The sequence below is a fragment of the Delphinus delphis genome, chromosome 10 (assembly GCF_949987515.2).
Source record: "Delphinus delphis chromosome 10, mDelDel1.2, whole genome shotgun sequence".
NCBI classification, from domain to species: domain Eukaryota; kingdom Metazoa; phylum Chordata; class Mammalia; order Artiodactyla; family Delphinidae; genus Delphinus; species Delphinus delphis.
This window is the reverse complement of record NC_082692.2, coordinates 55,695,239-55,723,035: the sequence shown is the minus strand read 5'-3', so window position 1 is coordinate 55,723,035 and position 27,797 is coordinate 55,695,239. Positions and strand designations below refer to the sequence as shown.

Genomic DNA, 27,797 nt, shown 5'->3' with positions numbered 1-27,797 from the left:
AGAAAAAGACTGACAGATTTGACCAAATATGAATGTTCAATGCCCATATAGTAAAGACACCATTAAGCAAACTTAAAAATCAGGTAAAAGACTGGTGAAAAATATTGTAACACATTCAAGAGATATGAGATTACTATTGAAAATACAAGATCCTAAAAATCAGTAAAACAACAGTTAAAAAATAACATAATAATGGGCAAAGAACTTTAAACAGGCAATTTCCAGAAAAAATAAACACAAATGGCCTATATTTGAAAAGGATACTCAACTGCACGAATAATTAGGTAAAGAGCCATTAAAACACAATGTCATTTTTTTTAATGACAAAAATTTTAAGTATTGGTTAGAGGGTATAGGGACAATGACACACAACTGGGGAGAGTGTCAACTGGTAAATGTTTCTGGAGTGCAATTTGCCAGCATGTGTCAAAATCACATTTTGAAGGGCTTCTGACACAGCAGTTCCTCTACTGTGCAGCTCACCTACAGAAATGTGCACTTGTGCACAAAACACTATGCGTGGGGACCTCTGTAATAATGATGCTAGTAAGGATCTGGCATGATTCAGCAGCAGCTGAAACCAGTGGGTGTCATAGGCCTTTTCTCCCCCTCACTGTCCCATCCCCTCCCACAGCTCTGGGTTGTCCTCTGATGAGTGAAGGAGAAAGTCAGGCCCATGGGCCAAGACACAGAGCTTGGACTTTAATCTACCATATGATGGGAAGCCATGCAGGAAATGAACACCCATGAGAGAAGAGAAAGGCCCAAAGAGTGATACCCACCTCAGTGAAGAAGCCCGCTATCCCAGCCTGGCAGGAGCCATGTTCCTCTCCATACTTCTTCTTATACTCTAGAGGGGGAGGGGAGGGAAGAGAAGCAAACCACAGCCTCATCAGTGTGTGCCAGTTGTGTGCGGAGTGCCTGAGCATGCTGGGCATGTTCTTGAGTGCGGCCGCAGGCCCGGCCCAGGGACGCCGTCCAGACTGGGGCGCAGAGAAAAGTCTCAGGAATCCACCAGACCTCAAAAATCCAGGCTCTGGTGCCATCAGGTAGTGAGGCTGCCAAGTGCCCCGATGGGCTTCCTCTGTGCATGTGGGAAAGGAGAAGCAGCAGCCACGGTAATTAAGTGGGAGGCCAGTGACAATTATCTCATTCACTTCAGAAAGGACGGAAGCCCCAGGAGGAAGAAAGAACTGAAAACACGACACAGAGATGGAATGATGTGGCCATCCCAGTGTGGAGTCGCCTGGGAGACGACCAAGCCTCCCCAAAAGATACTCCATCCAGCTGGAGGCAATATGCTTTCCACCATGTGACCAGAAACTAGCCCTCAGAGCCCAGGGGCTGTGGGAAGAGGGGACTCCGCCGGACTGGCCCCAGAGCACGGTGACACCATCACTGACACCTCTTGTCCTCCTTGTGTGGAAGGAAAAGGGGAGATCTCTTTCTCCCTCCACAAATGGATCCAAAAGAAAACAACAAGATAAGTTCTCTTCCCCCACCTGTCCCTCAGCTCCTAATACTCCGACCCAACAAACGGGAACTCTGTTGCTACTGTTTCATATTTCAGTTGGCATTTTAAGTTTAGCATGTTCTGGGCACTGTGTCAGCTGTGCCCACTCACCATTTCATCAATCCCTCATCCCTGGGAGGGATCATCACCATTTGTTAACAGGTAAAACCCCTGAGGCTGAGAGAGTTCAAGTGATTCATCCGAGGTCACAAAGCCAGAATTCTATCCAAGTTCGGCAGACTCAGAAATTCACATTCTTTCACCTCTGTGGCTGATCAAAGGTTTTGCAGTGAGCGATTACACAAAACCCAGAAGGTGACAAGCCATGTGAAATAATGACATGGGTAAAGGCATGGAGATGGAGTTATGTTCAGCTTAAGTGACTCTAATTACATGTGAAACTGACATTGCTGGACAGAGGCTCACGGCTGCCTCTGGGCACCTTCAGGTCCAAGAGACCCAGTAAAATGACCCAGTGACCCCCATGTCACCCCCTGGGCTCCTGACAAGTCTCTGGTTCCATTAAAAGCAATATACTTAATTCTGAAACACAAAATAAATAATACAAAGGAACAGTGAAGCTGTGATTGCAACACAGTGCCACTTCCTGTGGTTCCAGAGTTATGTCCTGGAGGAGAAGCAGAAGGGCCCTGGGGAAATACACAGAGGAATTCATTTTCTAACAACACTCACTGCAGAGCCTGGTAACATTCTCCAGTAAGTGGCCATTAACCAACTGCTAAATTACAACAGAATGTCAATGGAGTTACTCCTCTTCCAGGGGAGGGCTAAATCAGTTCCTCCTACCTTGTCCTGTTATTACAAAGAGAACTCACAGCCCTGCCAGAAAGCAACCCAGTGACAGTAGAACACACTTCTCTGCAAAATCTTGCACCAGGGCCAGGAGCGGGACTTATGCGAAGTCATAAAGAGATCCTGCATCAAATTGTACGATGGCAAGAAACCATAAAAACTAGTAAATCCTGTATCAAATAGCACAATGGCAAAAAGGGTCAAAATGTCCCAACCGGAACAAACAGTCATATTAAATGTGGAAGGTCTGGCGAAAAGCATATCCACCCACTGACCCGACTGTAAGTCTCAGACAAATGAAACACAGAAAGGAAATTCAGCACCCACGAGCTGAAGGAAACTACAGTGCAAGACACTCGAGTTCAGCCTCATAAATTTAGGACATGAATAGGAATTATGTGGGAATCTTTCATGTTTTAAAGAAAACAGTCCCAAGATCTCTTTTGTGACAGGGGCTCCAAAACTAGACGGGAAAACTTGTCTTTCTCTACCCCATCCCCACACTCTGCTGGCGAGCGCTAAGCCAGGAGCAGGCCCCCGGTTCCTGAGGTGACCACAGCCATTCTGGGAGCTGGGAGGGTCCCAACCCCACCCCAGGCCAAAGGACCGCAGGGGAAGCCCTTTGACCAGCACTCAGCCGGCATCGTGGCACCGTTCAGAGGTCAGCCCGGCTCCCCAACCTGGGATGGCCTCTTCCGAGGTCTGTGGGCCTCACATACGGGAAGCAGTCACCATCTCACCGGCCCCGACATTCCTGAAACCCCAGGGTCTACACCTGCCTTCGCAGCTTGCTCTAGAGCAAGGAATCAAACCACGTGGGGCTCCTGACAAGCACCCATGGCTCCTGAGAGGACAGGCCATGTTCTGACTGCCCAGAAATGCCTGTACTCTGATTAACCCCTTCAACCTGGAACAGGATCCAGTCCTATGCTTCCTCGCTCCCCACAGCATCACACACTTTGGGGGGCAGCTGTGGCAACTCCAGTCTAGGAAGGCTCCACTGGTATGTGTATCTGACATTTCACATTCCACAGCCTTCCAGAACCCCTCCTCAGCTTCTGTGCCCAGGTGACCTTGTAGGTAAAGGTAAGTGATACCCTCTCCCCATCTCAAAATGTGTTTGTTCATCACATAGTTTATTCAACACCGAGATGAGTTCACCCATCTCAGTGCCCCCAACACCAGCCCAGTGTAAGGTACAGTGTGTGCAGGTGAGGCTTTGCTGAGGGAAGGTGTGGGCGCTGCCATCCGTGCCCAGACCCGAGGCCCCAGGCGGAGATGCAAGAGGATCTGGCACATTCTTTCAGCCACTGAGCACCTGGACTCTCCAACTTGCTCTCCTTGGACCTCTGTGCCCCCTGACCTCCCAGCCCTACCCTCTGTCCTCCAGTCCATCAGGCTCTGTGACCTCCACCCCAGGCTTGCTTGAAGAGGATTTGTGTCCTGGGAATCCAATCGGTGGCATCACTGACCCCAGAGGCCTAAGGATGGAAGTAGGTGTGACTGGAGCAGGGCAAGTACACACAGGATGGATTTTTCTGGGCTTCCCAAACCTAGGTTGACTGATTCTGCCTTGGGCAATTCCATCTCCCTCTTGGGCCTCAAGAGAAACTGCACAGAATATTCAGAACCGGTTCTTTAATCCCTGCCCACCCCCTGGCATGATCCTTCACGGACTGTCCTCAAAGATCTGAGGACACAGATGGGACAGCCCACGCTGGGAGACACTGAGCCTGTGTCCAAGCCTGGCCCTCCTGGTACAAAGTGCTCTTCTTCTAAAAGCCAAACTCCTGTGAAGAAGTGACGTGAGCAGGCTTCACAGAACACTTCAAAGCTATTCCTGATCAACCACATCGTAAGACTCAGCACCATTGTGCGAGCACAGCCACCCAAACCCCAAGTCAAGTTCTGTGCCTGGCCTGCTCCTTTCCAGTAAAAATCAAACATCCACATTGTGCTGGCCTACCAGATATTCAAAAAATCCTGATTAAGTGAGAAGTGATCTAAGAAAGACTTTGTAAAGTGAACAAGGCCACACAACAGGTAAACTGGCATCTCAGGGTGCAGTGGTGGCCCTTAGGGCCCAGGCCTGGGCTATGGGGGCTTCCCAAGAGATGCTGGCCAGATACACTGGATCCTGGACCACAGCATGCTTCAGTTGTTTTCACTCTGTTGAGTGCTATTTCCATGAGTTAAGGACACCACTGTTATTTTAACCTGATACCTTCTGCAAAAATATATATATATATAATATATATAAATATATAAAATACATATATATTTTTAAATATTTTATATATTTTGTATTTATGTGTGTATATATGTGTGTGTGTGTGTGTGTGTGTGTGTGTGTGTGTGTGTGTGTGTATATATATATATATATATATATAAAGGGCAGGTTGTAGTTTCTCGATCTAATCCAGTTCTAAAGTACAGGCCTTTCTTCTTCTTCAAAAATTATATACATAGGGCAATCTATCATTCCCGTATGCTAGAAACTCGATTTTGCTTGCCTATACTGGAGAAGGCAGGAGATCCTCTACCACAGAGCTATGAGAAGGGGGGTGAGTGTGGAGACAAGGGGCTGTCCCATCACAGCATCCCCAGGTCACACACCCTCCCTCTGCGGAGAGGTCCAGGAAGTAGAGGGCGGAGGGCTGGGGCAGGACCTCCAGCCTCCTGTGTTCTCAAGAAGAACTGCTCCTGCACACACAGAGGCACCAGGCCACTCCTGGGCACTTCCATTCAGTCTCCAAAGGCTCCGAGGACGTGGCCGGGGAGAGAGAACCACAACACGCCAGTTTCCTCCCTCTCCGCTGTGGAACAAAACGTTTATCCACCTCGAAGCAGCAAGGGAGAACCGGGCTTGGCACCACAGCACCTCATGGATGCTGTAACAAACCTGACTCTGTTAAATGTGGGGCAACTGAATCAGGGAAGCAAGATGTGGTGGAACGAGGGGGCCCAAACATCCCTTGGACGAGCTGGGAACGGGTTGGAAAGCTCTGTCTTTCTGCCGTGGGTGGGTCTGAATTATGTGGCCTGCGTCACACACTTTGATTCATTAAGTTGCATGGCTCCTCCAGTCTAAAAATTGTAGTATTTTTCTTGGTTGAGCTGCTGGTTTTACTAAACCCTGTCTAAACAGCAGGCAATTGAGAGAGGAAAAGATACTGGTTTCCAAATGTTCATAACCCACAACTCAATGCATGGAACGTACACTAATGAATTTAATTCATTCAAGAATTAGCCTGGGTGGAGTCGCTTCCTGCACTCTTCCCAAAACACTGGCGGGATAAAACCAACCCATGGAAAGATCAAGATTTACATACAGTGTAACATATATTCTTCCTACTGAGCTCTCTTCCTTTTAACCATTTGAGAAAGTTTCATCTTTCAAAGCTAGTCTTTCTAACACATCAATTTTAAAATTATCTTTCCATAGTTCCTTAGCTTAGCCATGAAATAAAATATCAGAGAAAAAAATAACTTTCCAGTCTTAGTGTCTGAATTTTTGCTCAATTTCTGAGTGAATACTAACCAACTGATAATTAAACAATTTGATTATACTTAAGAACTTATATACAAAACAAAAACAGACCCAGAGACATAGAAACAAATTTACCAAAGGGGAAGAGGTGGGGAGGGATAAATTAGGAGTTTGGGATTAACATACACACACTACTATATATAAAAGAGATGACCAACAAGGACCTACTGTATAGCACAGGAAACTATACTGAATATTTTGTAATAACCTTTAAGGGAAAAGAATGTGAAAAAGAATATATATGAGATATATATATTATGTATATATCATATATATGATATATATAATATATATTTTATATATATATCACTTTGCTGTAACCTGAAACTAACACAACATTGTAAATCAACTATACTTCAATTAAAAAACAACAACAGGGCTTCCCTGGTGGTCCAGTGGTTGAGAGTCCACCTGCTGATGCAGGGTACACGGGTTCGTGCCCCGGTCCAGGAGGATCCCACATGCTGCGGAGCGGCTGGGCCCGTGAGCCATGGCCTCTGGGCCTGTCCGGAGCACCGCAAGGGAAGAGGTCACAACAGAGAGAGGCCCGCAAAGGAAAAAAAAAAAAAATTCGGAGGACAATGAAATCAGGTAGACAGAAATCTAGTGATAAAAAGTATTTAAATATATAAAACAGCCCTCAGTTACAAGGACCACAGCCTAAATGGAAAAAAAAAAAAGAAACGTGTTCTGAACTTAATAGCCACCACCCTTCTTCTGCTTAATAAGCCTGTGACCTTCATCAACCTCCCTAAGCTTCAGTTTTCTCATCTGTACAATGGGGATAAGAATACTTAAACCACCCCCATGATGTGATTACTCAGTAAGATCATAAATGTTAAATACCTAGCACAACACCTGGAACCCAGTAGGTGCTTGATAAGTATTTGGTGACTCTGAATCTGTTAGTGTCTCTAAAAGGAAGAAACCTAAGACATCCATCACACAGATATGTAATTTTAGAAGAGGAGATTCATAACATTTGAATATCCATAAGGAAACTATTAGATGACATAATTTAAGTAGTTTAAGTCATAGTTTAAGTCAATAATTCCACACAATGTATGAAAACATGTTTGAAGTGTAGAATATATTTATGCCCAAGATAAGAATTCTTAGCACCAGAGGGAAAGCTTGATGGGTCTCCCTGAGCTCCAAGAGCCACTGCCAGAGGCTTGGCCCTGGCTGTCCCCTCCAGCCACCCTCCCTCTCAGGGTCCCCCTCCACATTAATTGGGCATACTACAGAACTGCATCTGCTTTTTTAAATTTGCTGCATTTACTTAAATGAGATAATGTTTATGAAAGCTCTTTGGAAACCATAAAATCCTATGTAAATGTAGAGCTCTTTATTTAATAAAAATTTATGGGGCTTGTTCTTGAATTTTTAAATGGATTAACTTAGCCTTTTATGGTTCTCTCCAAAACAAAAACACAACAAAACAAAACCTCAACTGCTTTTCATTTGTAAATGGATCTTGATTGATTTGTATCCCCTGTGGAGCCACAGCCTTCAACATTAGAAGGGGGAAGAGGAATCTTCTCATCTAAATAGAGGAATCTATTTCCTTCTCTAGAAATGATCTCCATCTTGAGAGATGCAAAAGCAATTAGGAATTAAAGGCCTGGCCACCCCCTGATAACGAAGAAAATGGTACAGAAATATTTGGAATCAATGGGACAATTTTAAAGCAGGGTAAAATTTGATAAACTAAGACCCCAGCAATTCCAAACTTGAGAATATTTAAACATGGCATGAATTAAACTTCAGATCATCTACATAAAGAGAGCTTACCAAGAAAATAAATTGTGCAAATATGATCTTCAAAGGAATTTTTAAAATTATAATCTTTTCAAGGAGTCTTAAAATCAGGTTAGCAATACCCAGCTTTCCACCCGCCATTATTCATTAAAGCAGGACCGCTGGACGCCTTCGGAGAAGGTTTAAGGACACTATGATACTATTTAAAAAGTTAATTAGAAAATTCCCTTTTATTGAGTACTCACCCTGAGCTAGGAGCTGTGTTAGGCACATTATATACTTCAAATACCTCTCTTTTTTTTATTTTTGGCCATGCTGCGTGTCTTGTGGGATCTTAGTTCCCCATCAGGGATTGAACCCAGGCCACCGCGGTGAAAGTACCGGTTCCTAACCACTGGACCACCAGGGAAGTCCCAAATACCTCTTAAGTAGGGATTAATCCCTCCATTTTACAGAGGTGGGCACTGAGGTTCAAGGCCAGGGGCGGGGTCTACCCAAAGTCACCCAATCAGGAAGTAGGAGCTACAGGTTCATAGGAATAAGTGAGTGGTAAAGCCAGATTCTAAAATTAGATCTAATATACAATGGTACCCAATTGCATTTATCAGTGTTTTATTTTTAATACTTTTTGTTAATTTAGCTGAGCTGCTCCCAGATTATTCCATATTAGTGAGAATATAAAGATGACCTGTTTATAACCCCCCCTCCTGCCAAGCTCTGGCTTCTTGCCTCAGTGGACTCGAGGGCAAAGGATGAAAGAAATCTCTGCGCTTGATTTTATCAATGCACTGACTTCACTTCCGGGAGTCCTAAAATCCCATTGTAACAGGAAAGAGCTAAATGGGATTCTAAGTTCGATCTGTTTCCTTGCCTTTAACCTTTGCTTTTCGCTGCTTTTGTTATTATAATCATACAGAATGGCCTGCCTCAGGGAACCCTGCCCCCTCTGCCTGAATGTTAAAGTGCTCCTGTTCAGCTCACAGGGAGACCATCTGACCCCATTCACCTGTGGATGGCTGCAAGAAAGAAGAAATTAACACATCCCTTCACCGGAGGCTGGCCATTCCTGGAGATATTTGCAAAATTTATGGTATTTTTACTTTACTTCCTCATCTCCTCCCCCTCTCTGTGCTATAAAAGAAACTGGCATCCAAACCCGGATAAGATGATTTATCGGAGACACTAGTCTGCCATCTTCTCAGAGTGCCGGCTTTCCGTTTTAAAGTCGTATTCCTTGCCTCAACACCTCATCTCCAATTCATTGGCCTGTCGTGCGGCGAGCAGCGCGAGCTTGGACTCGGTAACCATAACTTGGTTAATAGCAACTAATGTTTTACAGTGCATGCTCTTTAATTTATGAAGAATTTTGCCACTAAACTTCTCATTTTCTCACACATTCTGATATAAACCAAACCCCATATGGCAGTAATGACAATATTCTCCTATCAAATAAACGGTTTGACTTAGGGGTACACGCCATCCGTTTATTTTACTTTGTGTCCTAAATTCATTTTTGTTTCCCATTCCCTCTACATTTCCTGGTTCCAAACAGGATATTCTGATAGCATTTCCCACCAACCAGAAACAGGAAGCACCCGAAAAGCCAGGAGAAAAATGTCCTTGTGCCAAACCAAAGACGGACTTTTTTAAGAAGTGAAAAGTTTGAGACATTGTGGACAGGTGCCCACACACTTAGAGGCTCTCCTCAATTAAACCAACTTCCCAACATTCTGGAGAGAGCACGGCTGACCCTCACTGAGACCCACAATCAGGCCACAATTAGAGAACAGTGTGTGGTCTTTCTGAACACTTTCACCTGCATTTTCTCATGAGCTTCTCACAATAACCCTCAGAGGTAAATGTAATGGAGGCATCATGGTGTCCATTCCCACCGAGGGTCCAGCCACAGGGTTGAGGCCATGGAGGCAGAAGCCTGGAAGATCAGGCCACACCCAGCCCCACCCTGAGGTCTTTCCACTCTTGCAGAGGAAGTGTCCATCCTCCCCTGCCCAGCATCCACCATTTGTCTTTTCCATGGGCCCCAACAGGCTGCAGACTCTAGGCAGGTCTCCGTTTTTCCAGCTGTAAAATGAAATAATCCTACCTTAATGTCACCTTAAACGAGGATGCAGCCTGGGCCTTTGCAGAGGTTCCAGGCCATGTACACGGGCATAGAATTCTCTCCCCACTCAGCTCTGCCACTCTGGAAGCACCATGTTCCCGCTCTGTTTTCCCCTGTAGATGGGGAATTTCTTGGGCTTTATCCATCAGGCACTTAGCACAGGGTCTAACAGGTACTTCATAAAACTGAGTGGACTCTATCCCTGGTAGACAAATTAGTTGCCCTATAGTAATTAACAAACACTTACTTGGCAGACAGTACATTAGCAGACAATATGGTATATTAACATATATGTGCTTATTAGCATATACAATCTTCCCTCAGTATCCATGAGGGCTTGGTTCCAGGATGCCTACAGATACCAAAATTTGCAGGTGCTCAAGTGCCTTATATAAAATGGCAGAGTACAGTTGACCCTCCACATCCTTGAATGCCAGCCATTGCTCTAAGAACTTACAAGCTTTAACTTAATCCTCTCCACAGCCCCTTGAGGTAGGTTAGGCACAAAAGGTTAAGTCACTCATCTGAAGTCACAGCATTAACAAGTGGCAGAGGGCTTCCCTGGTGGCGCAGTGGTTGAGAGTCCGCCTGCCCATGTGGGGGACACAGGTTCATACCCCGGTCTGGGAAGATCCCACATGCCGCAGAGCGGCTGGGCCCGTGAGCCGTGGCCGCTGAGCCTGCGCGTCTGGAGCCTGTGCTCCACAGCAGGAGAGGCTGCAACAGTGAGAGGCCCGCATATGGCAAAAAACAAGTGGCAGAGCCAGGACTGGGACTCTGACGGTCTAGGCCCAGAGTCTGTTAAAACTCAGCCTGAGCAAGCCACCCCACATCTCTGGATGTCAGTAAAGACAAAGAGGCCAGGCTGGGTGATATCTGAAAGGTCCAGTCAAACTCCAAAATACTTCTGTTGTACTTCACTACCACATGATCCCCCAACTGGAACAGACAGCCAGCGTTACTGAGTTTTTCCACATTAAGAGAAAATAATGATTGCCTTAAGAGCTTAAGTAGGTTTAGTTTAGACCACCAAACAGGGAGATGGAGATCCCAAAGCAAGAGCATAGGCAAGGGCCCTGTGGCCTGCATAACCCACCTGCCAGTCCCTCTTCTAGAGAAATGTGACCATCTGCCACACCTCGCCTCTTACAGGACCAAGAACTACAGAGGCGTTCCGTTCAGTCCCCCATTGTTCTAAGGGGCTGCTTATACCCCAATGCTCCCCATCCCAGCCCCACCCCGTACTCCTCCCTGGGCACTGAATGAGTTAGGATACAGAAGTGTGGGTGCCCGTGGGGATGAAGGACTGGGCAGGGCACGACCACTTTGCTACTTTCCTTGCTGGCTCCAGCTGGCCATCATTAAGTCAAGGAACAACCATAGAAAAGAGTGATTCTAGAGGCCGAAGCCCATCCCACAGCCACTGTTGCACGAGGAATGTGGGTTCCTGTGACAAGCCTGTGTCAGTCAGCTATTACTGCGTAACAACCAGGAAATCTCCTTGCAAACAATGACAAGCATTTATTTCTCCCATGCACATCTACAGGTCACCTAGGGTTTGGATGACCTAGCTGGGCTCTGGCTGCAGGTTTAGGGTTTGGGTCTGTTCCACACGTCTCTCTCCTGGGACCAGTGAGCTACGGGGAACACGTTCAGGCAATAGTCCAAAGCACCCAGAGGGGTGGGCTCGGAGCTCACACTCTACTGTGAGTGACAGACATGTGGAGCAGACATGACTCAACCTGCTACCTGGCCCCGTGGTGCCCTCCTTGGCTCACGGAGGCTTGCACGTTCCCGCCAAGGTCAGGCCAGAGCTGCCAGCAAAGAAGACAGGCAGGTGCCCTTGAGAATACCAACACCCAAAATGTTCATGTTCCCCTCCCTCATGATTGGACCTTTGGGACAGTTCAGTCACCCTCTCTTATTTTGAGAGGGTGAACAACTGGCTCCTATTTAAATCTCATTTAAACCAGAAACACCAAAACACAAAACAAATCCCCACTAACCACCAGGGGACAAAATGATTTGCTGAGGTCAGACAAATGAAAATTCAAAACCCAGCTCTAGCCACCATGTGATTTTGAATGACCTTTCACAATTTACTTAAAAGCCGAGTCTTAGCATCCTCATCTGTAACAGGAGAAAGGCAACACAGAACCCTCGCTGCCAAGGGGGCCCCCCCAGGTCCCCCCCCTTACTATTTCTGTAACATGGCCTGATTGCCACCTGCCAGCACCTGCATCTCTCTGCCTGGGGGCTTTCCCCGCCCACACACATGGCAGGACAGGATGCCCAGTGGATACAGACCCATCCCCTCATCCCTCAGGCAAGATAATTCTAAGGTATGTGTCCTACGCTGGCCCAGAGATTGTATCCCAGTGGCCCAGGCTGGTAACTCATGGGGACCACACCCCTCATGGGCCGCCTTCCCCTCCTTTTCTCACTTTCCCGCTCCCCACTGGTGTCTTCTGGAATAACTTCCAAAACAAACTACTTCCAGTGATTAAGACTCCATGCTTTCACTGCTGGGGGAAGGGTTTGATCCCTGGTTGGAGAATTAAGATGCCCACATGCCGCGTGGCATGGCCAAAAAAAAAAAAAGAGAATATATAAAGTCCCCAGACCAACCCCATTCTACTGCTGATCCCGCCCCCCCAACTGCCTGATAACAGATCCTTTAAAAGTGTAAGCCACAGTGGCTACAGGTACAAATGGACATGTGACCCCAGCTCCCGCTCCAAAGGGCTGTCTTTTGCTTTCTAACGCTTACGGTGGTGTACAGGGGAGTCACTAGGGATGGCAACGTGGCCCTATTTCACAAGACAACTTCTGAGAAAACCAGAGTGCTGCTGGTCCTATTGCATAATTAGTTGGGTTCTATCCCCACAGCCTCCATCGTCCCTACTGATTCTCTCACTCCTCCCAGCCTCACAAGCTACCCAACGAGTTCTTCCAGGGCCTTTTCACTTTTCCTCCTGGAAAAAAAGGAAGCAACCAGCTGGGGCAGTCAGCACAGTCCTGGCCCCTCATCGGTGTCTTTATATGACCTATCCCTCCTCCTCTCGACTGATCACATCATCATCTATTTTTCAGATGAGGTTTTTCTTTTGATGGGGGCAGTACAGAGATAAACAGGGCCAGAGTTCAGTTGCCTAGCATGGTCCTGCCAGAGCTGATCAGATGCTGACATGGGATCAAAGAAAGGGTTCCCCTCACAGAGGAGAGGGTCCATGCCTCCTGCAGGGACCTGGCCTTTTCCCAGAGCCCCTTTTCAATGGCCAAAACTTGAAACATGTGAAAACCCAGGGAGGCCCAAGGGAAAGGTGGCCACGGGCTAGTGGAGACTTCTGTCCAAACAAATAAATTAGGGGGAGAATTAAAACATAAACAGCCAAGCACTTAGCTCACCTGGAATTAGGCTAAGCAAACCCTGAGAGCACAAGCTGTAAAACTGCAGTAAATGACACTGAATCCGTAAAGCTCAAATTCAACTGAGCTAAGTCATGATAGGCTCAGTGGTCCCCAGCCCAGGCATTAGAACCGTCTAAGTAGGGAGCTTGAGAAAACATTTTCCTTCCCAAACCCCAAGTGCCCCTTCGTAAGGAGCTCTTAAAACCATGCCGAAGGTGCACCCAACTCTCCAGCATCTGCCAGAGTGTGCAGACCGGATGAGAAGGAAAGCCAGACTTGGGATGTCATGAAGTGACTGAACCCTGGGCCTTCTCTTCCCCCTGCCTCAGGACATCTGTCCACGGGTATGGCCGGGAGTTGTCTCGGAAGCGTTATGACCATCTGGGAGCTGCATGGGACTGTGGAGACCATCTGAGCCAACCTCTGAATTTTCATGGGGAGGAAACAGGCCCAGAGAGGGAAAGCAAGTTTCCCAAGGCTGTACAACATCTGGCAGTGTCAGGAAACCAAGAGGCTGGTGAATTTCAGTCTGAGACTTTATAAAGCTTGGGAAGCACCACGGGCTCTGTGGCACAGATGGACAAGGCTGGGCAGGGCCTGACAACGCTGCCCCTTCCCATCTTCCTCATTACCTGATCCTCGGACACCAAAGGGCCATCTGGGGACATGGTGCAGCCCTTCTGTTAGAGTGTGGAAAGCCGGGGGAAGTGTTCACATGGTGGTGTGGAGATGGTTGGGGGTTGTTTGGGGCGTGACGTGGCGTCAGAAAGCGAGAGGGAGGATCAGTCAGAGCTCACCTTCATAGCAAGGAATCAGCGTCCTGCCTTGGGCCTGGAGGTTGGATGGGATGATGTAACAGAAGCCGTGGGGCAGGATGTGGTCTGTTTCATAGTAGATGTTCTTCCAGCGGTGGGCACAGGCCTAGAGGACAGAGAGAGGTTCAGAGGAGAAGAGTCAGGCTCAGGAGGTCACAAAGCAGAGCCCGGCAGTGCCAGGTGGTTCTGTAGGAGGAGAGAGGTACAGAGGGGCCAGGAAGCCACCTTCTCTCCCATCCAGCCCAGGTGCTGTGCTGGGTGGGCATCAGCAAACTGCGAGAGCCTGGGGAGCGCCCCTGGGAGAGGCAGACAACCAACAAACATACAAACAAATGGGGATCCTAGCAAGTGCCGGAAAGGAAAGACACTGGGTTATGGACTGAGAATCTGGGAGTGGGGAGGACAGTTTTCACCTGGAGGCCAGGGGGGGCAGCCAAAAGGATGAGAAAGAGCCAAACACACTGGGCACAGAGGCAAGTGCTCCAGGAGGGAATATCAGGGGCAACGGAGAAGGCTGAGGGTCCACAGAAAGAAAGGAGGCCCGTGGGGCTGCTGTGGAGGGAGGTGAGGTCAGAGAGGGGACAGGGGACAGGCCCCGGGAGTCTTACAGACCTTGGGGATGACTATGACTTTAGTGGATGTGCTGACAGAGGGTCTTACACAGGCAAGTGGCATGGTCTGACTCACAGTTTGGAAAGATAACTGGGCTGCCGAGTGGAGACTGTAGATAGGCAAGGGTGGAAGTGAACATCAGGTGAGGGATGCTGCTGCCTGCACCAGGACAGGGGCAGTGGAGATGGGAGAAGGGGGTGACCTCACGATGTAGAGGTAGAGCTGATGGGCCCAGGGACCCACCAGATGTGGGCAGAGCAGGAAAGGACAGAAAAGGAAACCAGGCAGAGGATAAGACAAGCACCCAATACCCGCTTCAGGGCCCTCAGGCCAGGATGGATCCGTTGTGCGTGCCCCACACATGCACCTGTTCATTCCTCCATCAAGTATTTACTGAGCACCTACTATGCACCAGGCTCTGAGCTGGCACTGAGGATGCAGCAGTGAACAGTCACAGGTCCATCTGGTGCAGCAGACAGACTCGAGTCCTCAGTAAAGAACATACTGAGAAAAAGCCAGAGACGAGGAGTGCTGCTCCACCCAAAACAGACCCTAAGCATCAAGGTGCTACCTGCTTGCCCACGGAGCAGCCATCGGCCTCCATCAAACGTGAGACCCTTCAGAATCACATAGAAGCCTTACTAAATCACAGACCGCTGGGCCCCACCCAGAGAGCTGGCTCGGCCAGTCTTCAGGGCCCTGAGAATCTGCATTTATAACAAGCCCCCAGGTGAGCCGAGGCCACTGGTCCGTGGAGCACCTTCAGGAGCTCCTTTTCGGGTTCAGGGCAAAGCATTCGGTTAAACCATATGAAGTTGCTGATATTTGACTGTTTTATATCATTAATCAGAAGTAAATGTTTGTTGACGGTCTTTTGAAGTAAATTTACATACAGAAAAATGCACAAATCTCAAGTGTACCATCTAATGTGCTTTGACAAATATACTCTCCTGTAACCAAACCCTTAGCAAGATATAGAACATTTCCATCTCACCAGGATGGTCCCACATGCCAGGAAGTGGCCTGGGCCTCTCCGAGGAGGTGACATCTGAGCAGAGACCTGAAGAAAGTGAGGAAGCAACTGGGAGGGGCCCTGAGGTGAGCGAGAGCTTGGCACATGTGAGGAGGTGAGACCGACCCTCTGGTCAGCTCTGGAGGGGAGCCTCTGGGAAGCACTGGGGTCGAATGTGCCAGGAGACACCTGGAGGGAGGGCAGTTCTGGGAGCCAGAAGCAGGAACACAGACTTGCATCCTTCCCCACCGGCACTGGACACACCCAGCCTCACACTCCAATGCACCCGCGCAGCTGGTGAGGAGCCCAGCTGTTTCCTGCAAAGGTGTGCGCTCTGCCTAGCCCCACCTGTTTCTCGTGGACATTCACACTCACTTCTGTCATCAGGTTGCTTCACTCTGGCCAACAGATGCATTTTCTTAAAATACTGCATTTTAAAATAATCAAAGTGTTTCACTTCTTTGTTTGCATCAAACACACTGATTTTGTAGGCTGTAACATTCTGCATTTACATGGTCCACATCTGACCGCTTCTGTAACCCTGGAAGGTGGGGAGGTGTCTTAGAATTCGATTTTCTGTACAGGAACCCTGGGTATCAGAGAGTGCTTTGCTTAAGTTCCAGAGCTGGTAAGTGCTGCAAACAACACAGGAACCCACATTTCAGAGTCCTCCTTGTCTTAGTAGAAAACATTTCCAACTTATAACTCCCAATGCCCACCTGAGAAGCCATCAAAACCCACCCTTTGAGGCAGGTCGGGTAGCTATTGCCCTTAGAGCCTCTCCACAGGTCTCAGGACCCCCAAAATGACCTCTCTGGGGTCGAACAGGATGTCCAGGCCCTGGGCAGTGGGGGAGCTCTCCAGGGCCTGGCTATCCCTGTGGTTACTCTACAAAGAAATTCACTGCCTGCCAGCCTCTCTGGTCTTCATGCCTTCAAGCAAACTGCCCAAGGGCCCTTGACAAGGCTGCTCTCTGTCCACGGGAAAACGAGGACACTCAGAGCGGCGAGAAACCTCAGCCTGCCCACACTCTGCCTCCTACCCTATGACGTTAATCTCATCGTTCCTTATACTGCAAACCACCTTCATTCCTCCCTGCGCGGTACTATTCTGCGCTTCTAGCATATTTCTCAATAGACTGAAATGGTATCAGGCAAGAAGCTAAACAACAGTATCACTCGGTGGATCATCACTCCACTCCACTAAGGGTTTTAATTTTATTTTATTTCTGACCAAATTCTGATAGTTTGCAAATTTGAATCACTTGCCATCTAATTAGCTGGTACATTAGTTATATTTTAGTTTATGGATTTGGCAAAGCTCGTGGGCTTACCATGTTTCACTGTATTTCTGGGTTAGAGGGACCAAAAAGGACCGAGGCGGGTGTTTACCATGACCCACGCTGACTCTTGTAAGGACGGACTTTGTGTATTTAATGTCTAGCTTATTGTCTTATTGATTGATTGATTGATTGATGGCTGTGTGGGTTGCAGTATGCAGGCTTCTCATTGCGGTGGCTTCTCCTGTTGCGGAGCACGGCTTTAGGCGCACAGGCTTCAGTAGTTGTGGGTCGCAGGCTCTAGAGCGCAGGCTCAGTAGTTGTGGCGCACGGGCTTAGCTGCTCCGCGGCATGTGGGATCTTCCCCGACCAGGGCTCGTGTGTCCCCTGCATTAGCAGGAGGATTCTTAACCACTGCGCCACCAGGTAAGCCCTACTGTCTTTTTTTTTTTTTAAGTGGCATAAACTATTTAAGAAGTGATCTCGGGGAATTTCTAGAAGATCCAAAGATTGCATTTCACAATAAACTAAACTAAAATTAATGCATTCTGTGAGGTCAGAGATCAAAGTGTCAAAGGCAGTTTGCATGTAAGAAAACAAGGAAAAGTGTCTCTGAACATAAACTACAGAAAGAAAAGACTTTGTTTAGTCCCAATTATCCTTATATATACACGCATGTCAATCTGACTCCTACATTAAGAAAAATTCCTAGGGACTGTCTCCAAAGCATTAATATCTCCATCAGTCTCTCCAAATGAGTTCTGCTGTGAGGGAGGCAGGAGGTGTGGGCAGAGCAGGCAAGACGAGCAGGCAAGGAGAAAGAGAGCACCCTCTGGAAACAGCAAGACTTATTCCAACTTGGATTCCAAAGAATTATAACAAAAGAGGGGGGAGGGTCTAGGACCACCCCAAATCTTTTTTTTTTAACATTTTACTGCAGTATAATGGCTTTACATTGTTGTGTTAGTTTCTGCTGTACAACAAAGTGAATCAGCTATACGTATATACGTATATCCCCATATCCCCTCCCAATCCCATCCCTCTAGGCGGACCACCCCAAATCTTAGCATCTTACATACTTCAGGTTATAAGGGTTGTTCTTCCTCCCAAAAGGATAAAGAGATGAGTATATTTCAAAGGGCTTTCTTGTATGGAAACACATGTCCTTCCTGGGGGTGGTGGGTACTGGGCCTTTCCGATGGCTCAGCCACAACAGCATGTACGTCTCCCCCCACACCACGCCGCACTGCCCTACCACCACTACTACCCCCTCCTCACCCTCTTACACATGCATTTGCCATGCACAGATGGCCAGAGCTTTCCCATGCCTCGGGTCCATTCAGCACAGGCTGGGCCAGGCCCTGGGCCACTGAGAACAGGGGATGGAGGGGATCAGGGCCCTGATGCCACAGATTCCACCCCCCAAAGAACCTTCCACTCCAAGGGAGGAGGGAATGGCCTGGGAGGTCCAGGGAAGGTGACTTCTGGGGTTCTGGGAAACTCATTCTGAAAATGTTCACCTACTGAAAACTCATCTAGATGTACACAGATGATTTGTGCACTTTCCTGCATGGATGTTAAAGCTCAGCAAAAAGTTCACTTAAAAAAAAAAAAATCAGGAAACAAAGCAACAGAAGTAAATGCAAAAGTGTATCCTGTGGCTTTGAAAAAATGGACAGATGAGAAGTGGTGAATAGATAGCAACTGCCCTGATGCTCGGAAAGGAAACAGCCAAGAGATAGAGCTGGGGAACACCGCTTCCTCCCAGAAGTCAGCTAGATGCTGACTTCAGTTGTTGTCTGAGGCTTGCAGACTCTGCTGAAAAGCAGAAATGTCAGACTTGAACATTGTGAGCTGCCCTCCCAGGTCCAAGAGACGACTCAGTGCCTGTACTGGGTTTGTTGAGTGGTTATTACCAGAAGTGATTTTCCCCCCCCAACTTCTTAAACTATCATCTGCATCTGGAAGTGCATCTGGAAGGGAAGAGGCTTGCCTCTAATCCCAATGCTGTGTTCACTCCAAGTATCATTTCTTTCCTGGGGCAATGGAAGGAACCACAATGTATGTGGATCCGAGACTGGTAGGTACTGAGCCAAGGGCAGCCTGCCAGACCAGCCCAACGTCCTGGGTCTTGCCACAGCTGGCTGCCGGTCCATGAGGCCAGAAAATGCCATGTGTCATCGAGATACTTGACTCCCTGTCACAGCTTTCAAACTCTGTTTTGTTTTTCTTTTAATTTATTTATTTTATTATTTTATTTTTGGCTGTGTTGGGTTTTCGTTGCTGCGCACAGGCTTTTCTCTAGTTGCAGCGAGCACAGGCTACTCTTGTGTGCGGGCTTCTCATTGCAGTGGCTTCTCTCGTTGCGGAGCACGGGCTCTAGGCACGCGGGCTTCAGTAGTTGTGGCATGCTGGCTCAATAGTTGTGGCTCGCGGGCTCCAGAGCGCAGGCTCAGTTGTTGTGGCACACGGTCTTAGTTGCTCTGCGGCATGTGGGATCTTCCCAGACCAGGGCTCAAACCCGTGTCCCCTGCATTGGCAGGCGGATTCTTAACCAATGCGCCACCAGGGAAGCCCCTCTATCTGTTCTTTACTTTGAAATCAGCACCAGATGCCATTTTCAAAAAAAGCCATCCAACCTTTCCCTCTTCAAGCCCAACCTTGGAATCCAATATTATGCTCCTTGGGGATACAGGTGTCATGCCCACACCCCCAGGCACCTCCCAAGTTCTCAAAACATATTTGAGTACAGTGGAGAAAGGAGAGCCTCTTCAATAAGTGGTGCTGGGAAAACTGGACAAGTACATGTAAAAGTATGAGATTAGATCACTCCCTAACACCATACACAAAAATAAGCTCAAAATGGATTAAAGACCTAAATGTAAGGCCAGAAACTATCAAACTCTTAGAGGAAAACATAGGCAGAACACTCTATGACATAAATCACAGCAAGATCCTTTTTGACCCACCTCCTAGAGAAATGGAAATAAAAACAAAAATAAACAAATGGGACCTAATGAAACTTCAAAGCTTTTGCACAGCAAAGGAAACCATAAACAAGACCAAAAGATAACCCTCAGAATGGGAAAAAATATTTGCAAATGAAGCAACTGACAAAGGATTAATCTCCAAAATGTATAAGCAGCTCATGCAGCTCAATAACCAAAAAACAAACAACCCAATCCAAAAATGGGCAGAAGACCTAAATAGACATTTCTCCAAAGAAGATATACAGACTGCCAACAAACACATGAAAGAATGCTCAACATCATTAATCATTAGAGAAATGCAAATCAAAACTACAATGAGATATCATCTCACACCGGTCAGAATGGCCATCATCAAAAAATCTAGAAACAATAAATGCTGGAGAGGGTGTGGAGAAAAGGCAACACTCTTGCACTGCTGGTGGGAATGTCAATTGGTTCAGCCACTATGGAGAACAGAACGGAGGTTCCTTAGAAAACTACAAATAGAACTACCATATGACCCAGCAATCCCACTACTGGGCATATACCCTGAGAAAACCATAATTCAAAAAGAGTCATGTACCAAAATGTTCATTGCAGCTCTATTTACAATAGCTCGGAGATGGAAACAACCTAAGTGTCCATCATCGGATGAATGGATAAAGAAGATGTGGCAGGGGCTTCCCTGGTGGCGCAGTGGTTGAGAGTCCGCCTGCCGATGCAGGGGACACGGGTTCGTGCCCCAGTCCGGGAAGATCCCACATGCCGCGGAGCAGCTGGGCCCGTGAGCCATGGCCACTGAGCCTGCACGTCCGGAGCCTGTGCTCCGCAACGGGAGGGGCCACAGCAGTGAGAGGCCCGCGTACCACAAAAAAAAAAAAAGAAGATGTGGCACATATATACAATGGAATATTACTCAGCCATAAAAAGAAATGAAACTGAGCTATCTGTAATGAGGTGGATAGACCTAGAGTCTGTCATACAGAGTGAAGTAAGTCAGAAAGACAAAGACAAATACCGTATGCTAACACATATATATGGAATTTAAGAAAAAAAAATGTCATGAAGAACCTAGGGGTAAGACAGGAATAAAGACACAGACCTACTAGAGAATGGACTTGAGGATATGGGGAGGGGGAAGGGTAAGCTGTGACAAAGCGAGAGAGAGGCATGGACATATATACACTACCAAAGGTAAGGTAGAAAGCTAGTGGGAAGCAGCCGCATAGCACAGGGAGATCAGCTTGGTGCTTTGTGACCGCCCGGAGGGGTGGGATAGGGAGGGTGGGAGGGAGGGAGACGCAAGAGGGAAGAGATATGGGAGCATATGTATATGTATAACTGATTCACTTTGTTATAAAGCAGAAACTAATACACCATTGTAAAGCAATTATACTCCAATAAAAATGTAAAAAAAAAACATATTTGAATAACACATATCTTCCTGTTCTTAATTTTAAAATAAATACCTGCCTCCCAGAAAGCTTTGACAGGTAGAAATAAGACATTAAAGAAAAAGCAAATGGATATGAAGCCTCCAAAACATGAATATGGACTAGGTGGCCACTCCTTGTACCCTGTTGTCACCTGTCATTTCCTAGGGGCAACTTACAGCCTTTTCCTCAAGCTTCCATCAACTGCTTAGAATCAGCCACCAAGAAGAGATGGCAACTAATTTGGTTTCTAATTGTTTTAACATTGACGCTCAGCCCCTACATTATTCAAACACACTTTCAGACCCATTCCTTAGAGAGACCTTCTCCATGCGCTGAGAGTTAAAAGGGTAGAAGATTCTCTATACCCAAGTGATTTCCATTAAAAAGTCTCTATACCCAAGTGATTTCCATTAAAAAGGACATATACACAAAATAAGTCATGCACATAAGGTAACGACAATATGCTGAGTTCCTAATGACACAAAAGATGCCAAGCTTGTTCTAGACAGCACCGTCACTGATGACTTCATGGAGTCATGGAGGTGGCAGAGTCTAAACCAGGGAGGACAGAGGGGACTGGGGACAGACGTTTCCTGGCAAGATGGCACACGTGCAAAAAGCCACGAGAACAACTTAACAAAATAAAATCCAATTTAAAAATAAGCAAAGAGGGCTTCCCTGGTGGCGCAGTGGGTGAGAGTCCGCCTGCCAACGCAGGGAACACGGGTTCGTGCCCCGGTCTGGGAAGATCCCACATGCCACGGAGCAGCTAGGCCTGTGAGCCATGGCCACTGAGTCTGCGCTCCGCAACGGGAGCGGCCACAACAGTGAGAGGCCCGCATACCACAAAAAAATAAAAATAAAAAAATAAGCAAAGAACTTGAACAGACATTTCTCCAAAGAAGACATACAAATGGCCAACCAGCACATGAAAAGATGCTCAACATCACTAATCATTAGGGAAATACAAATCACAATGAGATACAATCTCATACCCATTAAGAGGGCCATCATAAAAAAAAAGTGTTGACAAGGACATGGAGAAACTGGAACCCTCCTCTTATGCATTGTTTGTGGGGATGTAAAATGGTACAGCTACTGTGGAAAACAATATAGAGGTTCCTCAAAAAATTAAAAATAGAATTACCATAGGATTTAGCAATCCCACTTCTGGGTTTATATACAAAAGAACTGAAAACAGGATCTTGAAGAGAGATTTGCACACCCATGTTCATAGCAGCATTATTGACAATAGCCAACATGTGGAAGCACGACTTCCCTGGCGGTCCAGTGGTTGGAACTCTGCCCTTCCACTGCAGGGGGCCCAGGTTCGATCCCTGGTCAGGGAACTAAGATCCTGCATGCTGAGCGGCATGGCCAAAAAAACAGACGTAGAAGCAACCCAAATATCCATCAATGGATGAATGGATAAAGAATATGTAGTACATACATACAGTGAAATATTATTGAGCCTTAAAAATTAAGGAAATCCTGTCCTATGCTACAATATGCATGAAACTTGAGAACACTATGCCAAGTGAAATCAGCCAGTCAACCCAAAAAAAAAAAAAAAAGAAAACAGGATACTACAGAGAATATTAACCACATTGACAAAACTTTAAAAATGTAACATCGGGGATTCCCTGGTGGCGCAGTGGTTAAGAATTCGCCTGCCAATGCAGGGGACACAGGTCCGAGCCCTGGTCCGGGAAGATCCCACATGCCGTGTAGCAACTAAGCCCGTGAGCCACAACTGCTGAGCCTGCGCTCTAGAGCCCGCGAGCCTCAATTACTGAGCCCACGTGCCACCACTACTGAGACCCATGCGCCTAGAGCCCGTGCTCCGCAACAAGAGAAGCCACTGTAAGGAGAAGCCTGCGCACTGCAACGAAGAGCAGCCCCCGCTCGCCACAACTAGAGAAAGCCCGCGTGCAGCAACGAAGACGCAACACAGCCAAAAGTAAATAAATAAATAAATTTATTAAAAATTAAAAAATAAATAATAAAAATGTAACATTAAGTGAAAAAACAGAATGTATGCAACATTTTTAAGTAAAAAATTTTAACTCACACACACACAAAAAAGACAAATGCCTCATACAAATGGAATCATGCAGTATGTAAAGTTGCCAAACTCTCAAGAAAAGGAAGTTGGGGGGGAGGGGGAGAAGGCGACTTATTGTTCGATGAGTTTAGAGTTTGTTTTGCGAGATGAAAAAGTTCTAGAAGTCTGCTCTACAATGATGTATATATAGTTAACACTACTATACTATACATGTAACAATGGATACGATGGTAAATTTCATGTTGTTTTTGACCACAATATTAAAAAGCCATGAGGAAAGCAGATGCTGCTGCATGCCCGTCCTTCCCCACCCCACCCCCCGGAGTGGCTTACTAAATAGATGATGCAGTAACTGTGTAAAAGATGAGAAAATTAGCTTTGCATGCAATGAATTAGAACAGGATAATCACAGCACCATTGGCACAAACCCTCCAGCTCTGCCTTCTTAGCTTCTTTGGCTCAACTGTCCCCGTGATCCTCATTGCTCTTCATGTCCACAGAGATGGCCCCCTCCTGATACTCATTTGGAAAAGTGCAGAACCCTCTGGAAATAAGCTCTCAGCCACGTGGAGGTCATCCTTCCATGGGGAGGGGACATGTTTCACGGGACTAACCACTGGATCTAGGTTCAAGGTTCTCAGGAACCCTACGTATTCTGCTGTCACCAGGCCACCACCTCCTTTGTTCTTAATACTGACCTCAGGGCCAGTCTGATTTATAGATGGATCAGCTTCTTCCCCTCCTTCCCAGAGGATGGCAGACAAGCCTCATGGGGCCTGGTCACGCAGTCAGGCCACCGTGTCTGAGGAAAGGCAGAGGTTGGAGAGGGTCCAGGGCAGCAGGTGACAGTGATTAAAGGGCTGGAAACCAAGGCAAACTTTCGGATGGGGGCCTCCACAGGACTTATGCTGTCCAGTAGGGAGGCCCACTGACGCTGCAACAGCATCCAGCTGCTTCCTCCCTCCCCAAAGGGGTCCGACGGCAAGAGGCTTAGTTTGTGCTGATAAGGCAGGTGAAGTTCAGACCAACAACCCCGCACAGAGAAGTCTAACACAAAATGGACTCTTCAGGGAGGGGTCAGAAACATTTTGCCTAGATCCTTAAGGAAAACCTGTTTCCCCCAGGGATTAAATATATGTGAAACCCTCAGCTTTATAGCCTGTGGCCCAGAGGAAGCCCTCCATAAACAGCAGCTAGTTTTATTTTCCCGTCTTAATCTCATGCTTTTACAACAAAAATCTTTATACAGCTTCCAAGAAAAGGCCTATGAAGTCAGATACATGAGTACATGTACATGAAAACATCCATCCAGCTCCTCACTGAAATTGTGCATATTAAGAACTTTAGTGTTATACCTCAAGAGAAAACTGTAAAAGACAAAAATGGACAAAACAAGACCTCTGGGTCAGTGAGAGATTTTGTTGAGGCCAATAAAACGCTCTACAATGATGGAAATGTTTCCTCTGTGCCAGCCAACACAGCAGCCAGCAGACATCTGTGACTACTGAGCACTTGAAATGTGACTAGAGTGACTAAACTGAATTTTTTATCTAATTCTGATAAATTTAAATAATGACTGCTTTATTGGGCAGTCCCAGCATATCGCAAGTCTCAAGGGCAAAGACATCTTCTTCCTTGCATCTCCCTCAAAGCCCCTAATAGATCAGAATATATCATATGCACTTTGGGAAGGAAATAAATGACTATTTTAAAACAACGTATATGTATTTCATAAAATATTATACTGTGTAGGAATAAGTAGGAATGAAGTACTGATACGCACAATATGGATTAATCTCAAAAGTATTCTTTTGAGTGAAAAAAAGCCTTACACACAAGAACACACACTGTAGGATTCCATTTATATGAAGTTCTTGAAAAAGCAGAAGTAACCCACAGTAATACACATCATAACAGTGGTTGCCTTGAAGTGGGAGTAGTTGACTAGTAAGAAACATAAGAGGACTTTTGGGGACAACAGAAATATTCCATATCTTGATGGGTGGATGGTCACACAAGTGTGTACAAATGTCAAAACCCAAACTTTAATCTTAAGATCTGTGCATTTTATGTAAGTTATACCTCAATTTAAAAAGATAGCCACAAGAAAATGCTTATGTAATGAATGAGATTTGCAAAGTACTTTTCACCTACATTTCATTTGCCATTTTTCAATAACAACATCTCAGCACCCTGGACAGACATTATTAACATTTGACAGATGAAGAAAGTAAAAAGATTAATGATTTGTCCAAGTAGTAGTCCAGAAGAGGCAATCTCAAAGCCATGCCCTTATTGCCATGCCATTCAGCTTTCCTAAGGGGTCAAGGTCATTCATTTCCAGGGTGCCACCCTCTCCCCATGGCTCCCCCAGGAGGCCTTACCAGCACGCGGCCATCAGCCTTGGGCTGCCGGGCCAGGCTCACCCCCATCCACTCATCATCTCTGTCTTCCCGGCAGGTCTTTCCACAGGGCATACCCCGATTCTTCCCTGGAGGAAAGAGAGAAAAACCAGGCTTGGACTGAGGAATGCTACTCTCCTGTCTGCTTTCCAAAGGGCGTAACAAACAACCCAAGTGTTTGTTACTGTTACCGAACGCAGGACCCTGTGCCCGATGCACAGTGAGGCAAACAATACGGAAGTCGGAATTGGGTACAGAGAAAGGTTTATTGCAGTGCCCTGCAAGGTGACAGGTGGCTCAAGGCTTAGAAAACTCCACACTCCCTGAAAGCTTACAGCAAAGTCCTTTTACAGGAAAGGCGAGGCAGGGGCGGGGTTAGTTTCTGGAAGCTTCTTGGTGTCAGATCCTTTGTTCCTGAGGTCCGGTCACGATGTTGCTGTAAACGTCCACCAAACAAATGTTAGTCTCTGTTATGACAAGAAGGGGCAAGGTCGCAAGGATCAACTTTTGCCCTCCTAGGTCCAGGCCTCGTTAAGAGGAGGGGTCCCTGCGCAGGCCGATCACCCTGCCCGGGAGCGCACCCAGCCCGGGTCCTCCCGCCAGTGCCCAGCCCGGCTGAGGAGGAAGATCTCAGCTGCCGGCGCCCTCAGGGCCAGGTCCCCAGGGCCAGGTCCCCAGACCCCGCCCAGCCATCATCGCTGAGGGAGCCAGACGCCCAGGACCCAGCGGGCCCTCAGGCTCCTTAGGCCGCCCAACTCGGGGCCAGGTCCCGCAGACTGCGACCCAGGGTGACCGCCGCCGCCATTAGGTCGCGGAGGTGGGCATGAGGGAGAGGTTCGCCGCTGTCTCAAGGCCAGGGCCCAGTGACAAGGGCTCTGGAGCCCTGCAGGACACAGCCCTCGGCCTGTCCCCGGGCCCCCAGCTCACCCGCCGGCGGAGGCCGAAAGGCCTGGAGGACCCGGGGGAGAAGGCCGTGACCCGTCTGTCTCCACACTCTCTGCCGCGATGACCGCTTCCCTGCTGACCCGGCGGAGCGCGACCTCTGACCTCTGCGCTCCGGCTCTCGCGGTAACAGCCGCGCGCGGCTGCCCCGCCCCTATTACATTACCAGCCCGTAAATAAGGAGCTGATAACAAGATGCAAGTTGACTCCACCACCACGTATGTTGTTTAATTCAGTCAATTTTTTTTCATAGCAAGACTTTCTCAAGGAAGGAAGCAGTACATTGATTTATATTACGAAGTAAGCTCCTTAATTTGTTATATACCAGTAACGGCCCACAAACCAGTCGTAGACACCATGGACACCTCCCCTATTTCTGCTATAGAAAATCGTGACAATTCTTCATTTAAAAAAAATAATAGTTAGAAGATCTTGAGGGGAAAGGACTTTGAAGAAAGTGAGGTCTTGAATTGATGAGTACAATAAAATACAGCTCTTACTTATTGAGAACCGACTATGTGCCAAGCACAGTTCTGTGTATTCATCTCTATTATCTCATCAATCCTCTCTCAAGGTAATCCTTATGAGATAGCTATCTTCCTTCTGATTTTACAGGTGAGGCAACTGAGGCCAAAGAGGCTCTGGGACATTCCCAGTAAGTCCCAGTGAGTAACTGGCAGAGCTGGGTTCTGAACCCAGGCAGATCTGACTCCAAAGATGATATATTTTCCACCAGACCAAGCGGGCTCTTATAAACATCCCTCAGTCATATCTTTTCCTACTTAAAACATAAAACCTAACATTGCTTTTAATGGCCTCCCACCTTGCACGTAGGATAGAATCCCAACACCTTACCCCAGCCTGTCGGGCCCTGTGTAGTCCAGCCCCAGCCCACCTCACCAACCTCCTCTGCTTCCACGCTCCCCTGCTCACCACTCCAGTGATGCTGTGCTTGCTCTAAATTTTAAAATGGCACAAACTTTCCTCCACTTGGAGGTTCTGCCTCCTGTACCTGCCCGGCTTACTGCTGTGCATCTTTCCGGTCATTGTAAAAGTCACTGCTCCAGACCCTCCAATCTAGATCAGATCAAATAC

At 47.2% G+C, this 27,797-nt stretch overlaps 1 protein-coding gene across 2 annotated transcripts in view; it reads right to left on the bottom strand.

Moving 5' to 3' along the window:
* Positions 1–27,797, bottom strand: part of ITGA9 (integrin subunit alpha 9) — a 352,979-nt gene that overhangs the window by 307,975 nt on the left and 17,207 nt on the right. For both annotated transcript variants that reach the window (XM_060022170.1, XM_060022171.1), the window contains exons 3-5: positions 25,743–25,849; positions 13,968–14,091; positions 783–850 (exon numbers count right to left, since the gene is read on the bottom strand). In XM_060022170.1, the coding sequence (XP_059878153.1) occupies positions 783–850; positions 13,968–14,091; positions 25,743–25,849 (299 nt within the window). The remainder of the gene's footprint in view (positions 1–782; positions 851–13,967; positions 14,092–25,742; positions 25,850–27,797) is intronic.